The sequence below is a fragment of the Paracoccidioides brasiliensis genome (assembly GCF_000150735.1).
Source record: "Paracoccidioides brasiliensis Pb18 unplaced genomic scaffold supercont2.7, whole genome shotgun sequence".
Lineage (NCBI taxonomy): Eukaryota > Fungi > Ascomycota > Eurotiomycetes > Onygenales > Ajellomycetaceae > Paracoccidioides > Paracoccidioides brasiliensis.
This window is the reverse complement of record NW_011371364.1, coordinates 933,890-936,936: the sequence shown is the minus strand read 5'-3', so window position 1 is coordinate 936,936 and position 3,047 is coordinate 933,890. Positions and strand designations below refer to the sequence as shown.

Below are 3,047 nucleotides of genomic sequence, written 5' to 3'. Positions count from 1 at the left end.
GTGGGTATCGGTGATGGGACTGAATTTTTTTTTCTCCTTTTCGTTTCTGTAGAATGGATTGTTGGATGAATAGACGGATGGATAGATTCAAAAAGTGAGGATTCATCTATGTCATTATTCTGCAGACATACGTGTATTACTGCTGGATATCTTATTCCCTTTTTTTCTTTTTCTCTTTTTCCTTTTGTTGGTACAGGATCGTCTATTTGGCTGGGATTCACCTGCGATTGATTTTAACAACAGTGTAGCATGTCATGGAATGAGATTGCTGTGCGCATATTTTCTTTTGGGGTTTATATAAACAGCTCTTCAGTGCTATTGTCGATCTCTATCCTCTTTGACTCGAATATGTATCTATCAAGACAGGTTGCAACCCAGGCCGACATACAATCCAATAACACGCCGTACCACCACACAGCTGCAAAATATTATTTTCTATTGTATTGGGGCAGAGCGTTACGTTACGATAAGCTATTCTAAAAGCCAAATCTATATTACTTGCTCGATTCCATGCCGTGACTTGATATGGAAGAACGAAGAAACATCACGGTATGCAAGGGTATCGGGTTGTGTGAGAAAGATATCATAAAACGGTCCGTATTGAGTATAGAAGGCTTGCATGGGCAATTGCAAAAGGCGAGAAGAAGAAAGCAAACATTACATAAAAGGAGAAATGAACTAACTGCTTTTCATCCTACGGTGGTTGCCACACTGCTCCCATTCACACCGTCGTCATTCTCCAACCTCTCACGTTTGACATCCCGTTCACCAGGTCCATCACCATCACCATCGCCATCACCATCAACCACCCTCCCATCCTTCCCCTCATGGTCAAACTGATGCCTCCCCTTCGCATCCTTATTCAAACTCTCATCTCTCATCGCCAAACTAACCAAAAGTGCAAACCCTGAAATCCCCGTAATCACATACCAAACCGTCCTCAATGAATTCGCATACACAAATCGATAAATCTCCTGAACACTCTCAGGGAACGTCTTGATGATATCAAAAGCCGCGTCCGCCTGTGATCCCGGTATCAGCATCAGTGGGTTTCTCGCAACCAGTCCGCCGGCCGCCACAGCCCGCCGTACGAATCTGTCAAACTCGTTTTGAAAGATCACCGCACCCAGCGCAACACCAAAGGCCTGGCCCAAACTGCGCGCGAAGACCTGCACGGAGGTGGCGATGCCGACATCTTCGCCCTTTTGCACGGATTGGACGGCTACGACTGTTGTGGGGAATAAAAGACCGGCGCCGATGGGCATGATGATGCGCACACCGTAGAGGATGCCGCCGGTCGAGTGAGGTTTTAACAGAGCGTTAAGGCCTGTGCCGACGGTCATGATTGCCCAGCCGGCCCAGATTATCTTTTGGAAGCGGAGGGTTTTTGTCATCAATATTCCTGCGGTAATGGAAAAGGGGGCGATGAAGGCGCTGGGTTGGGTGGCAGGTTAGTGGTTGATATTTCGCCGTCTTGTGAGTAGAAGGAGTTTTGCCCCCCATGAGTTGGGCTTGTGATTGCCGTGTTCGGACGGATAGATGGGAGTACTTACGTTCCTGGTAGTGTTTCCACGGCTGAATGAAGGAGACTGTGTTGGGTGACTCCGAGAAACTGTGAAGCGTAAGTAAGTTACATGTTAGATATCCACTCAGGATACTTCATTCACTCAGAGAGATTAAGCCAACTAGGATTGAGCTTACAAAGATAATAATATAATATGATAAGCACCACAACACCAAACCATGGAAGAATACACTAGAATATCCCCCCGTCGCGGCTGTGCGGTCATGGAAAACCCGCAGTGGAATCATGGGCTCGCGGGCGTACTTCAGCTCGACAAAGATAAATAAACCCCACCCTGCTACACCTACAATGAGTGGAACGAGCACGTTCGCGGAGTCCCAGGGGTGAATTGTGCCGCCGGTCGTCAAACCTAGTAGGAATGAGGTGGTTGAGCCAACAAAAACGATGATGCCTGGAAAGTCGATGCGGGCAATTTTGGCCGTTAGTGTTGTTGTTGCCGTCTTAAGCCTGAGAGAGATGGTGAGGCCGATAATGGAGACGACGCAGATGGGAACGTTGATCCAGAATGACCATCGCCATGAAGTCCGCTCTCCTATAGCACCTCCTATGGGGACCTTTGCAACATCATCATTTGGGTTAAGAGGCTTTCCATGCAAAGAGGTAGAATTGGGGGTTGTCTCACCCCAGCTATCGTGCCAACTGCCCACGCCAGAGATACTAGGGATATGTACGAACCCCGTTCTTGAAGGGTTGTTATATCACTGATGATAACGGAAACTAGGCTGAGGTTGCCTCCGGCACCGAGACCCTTGATTGCTCGCGCAGCAACCAACCACTGCATGTGTTTCGCAGTTGCACAAAGAATACTGCCCAGTGTAAAGATGGTTAATGCGAGGTTTAGAGCCCATTTACGCCCGAAGATGTCGCTAAAGCTACCATAGAGCGGAATGGTGACCTGAAGGAGACATGTTATGTTAGCGTCGTACAGGGGCCAAAAAGGCAATAACAGTTGCCTTTGAGCCCAGAGGTTAAATATTCTATTCGATAAAGGATGAATTGAATCGGAATACAACTGACCGTCTGAGCTAACAAGAAGCCTGTTCCGCACCAGAAAAGCTGAACTGTTGTACCGGGGAGATCTCTCGCAATCGACGGCAGGATAGCTGTGATAATGACGGAGTCCAACGAAGTGATCACCGACACGAGGCAAAGCCAAAAGACCGTTAGAAAAAATGCCGCCGATTTCTTTGGTTTTTCAGGGACTGGCGATGGTAGTGGCTGCTTTTCGACATTCTCAGGTGGCATGCCTGTTAATGTCAGGCTCTCGTTGGCTGTTATAGCCATTGCTATATCCCTGGTATTTGGACCGTTTGCCGTCGTCCCTTTTGCTGTTGTGGGGTAAAGGATTTGTAATAGTGACAAAGGTAGCAAAAGGGAGAAGAGCAATAGGATGAAAGAAATAAGAAGTATAGGCCCGATACAAGAGGTGATAAAGTGATTAGAGATATACTAAAGTAATATA

The 3,047-nt window shown here is 47.4% G+C and overlaps 1 protein-coding gene across 1 annotated transcript; it reads right to left on the bottom strand.

Moving 5' to 3' along the window:
- Nucleotides 1-689: 689 nt before the first annotated feature.
- Nucleotides 690-2,869, bottom strand: PADG_05978 (uncharacterized protein; the record flags this gene model as incomplete). The annotated part of the gene is made up of 5 exons (XM_010762985.1): nucleotides 690-1,434; nucleotides 1,554-1,612; nucleotides 1,702-2,139; nucleotides 2,208-2,480; nucleotides 2,603-2,869. 5 exons carry the CDS (start codon nucleotides 2,867-2,869, stop codon nucleotides 690-692), a joined length of 1,782 nt encoding a protein of 593 aa, XP_010761287.1.
- Nucleotides 2,870-3,047: the final 178 nt, after the last annotated feature.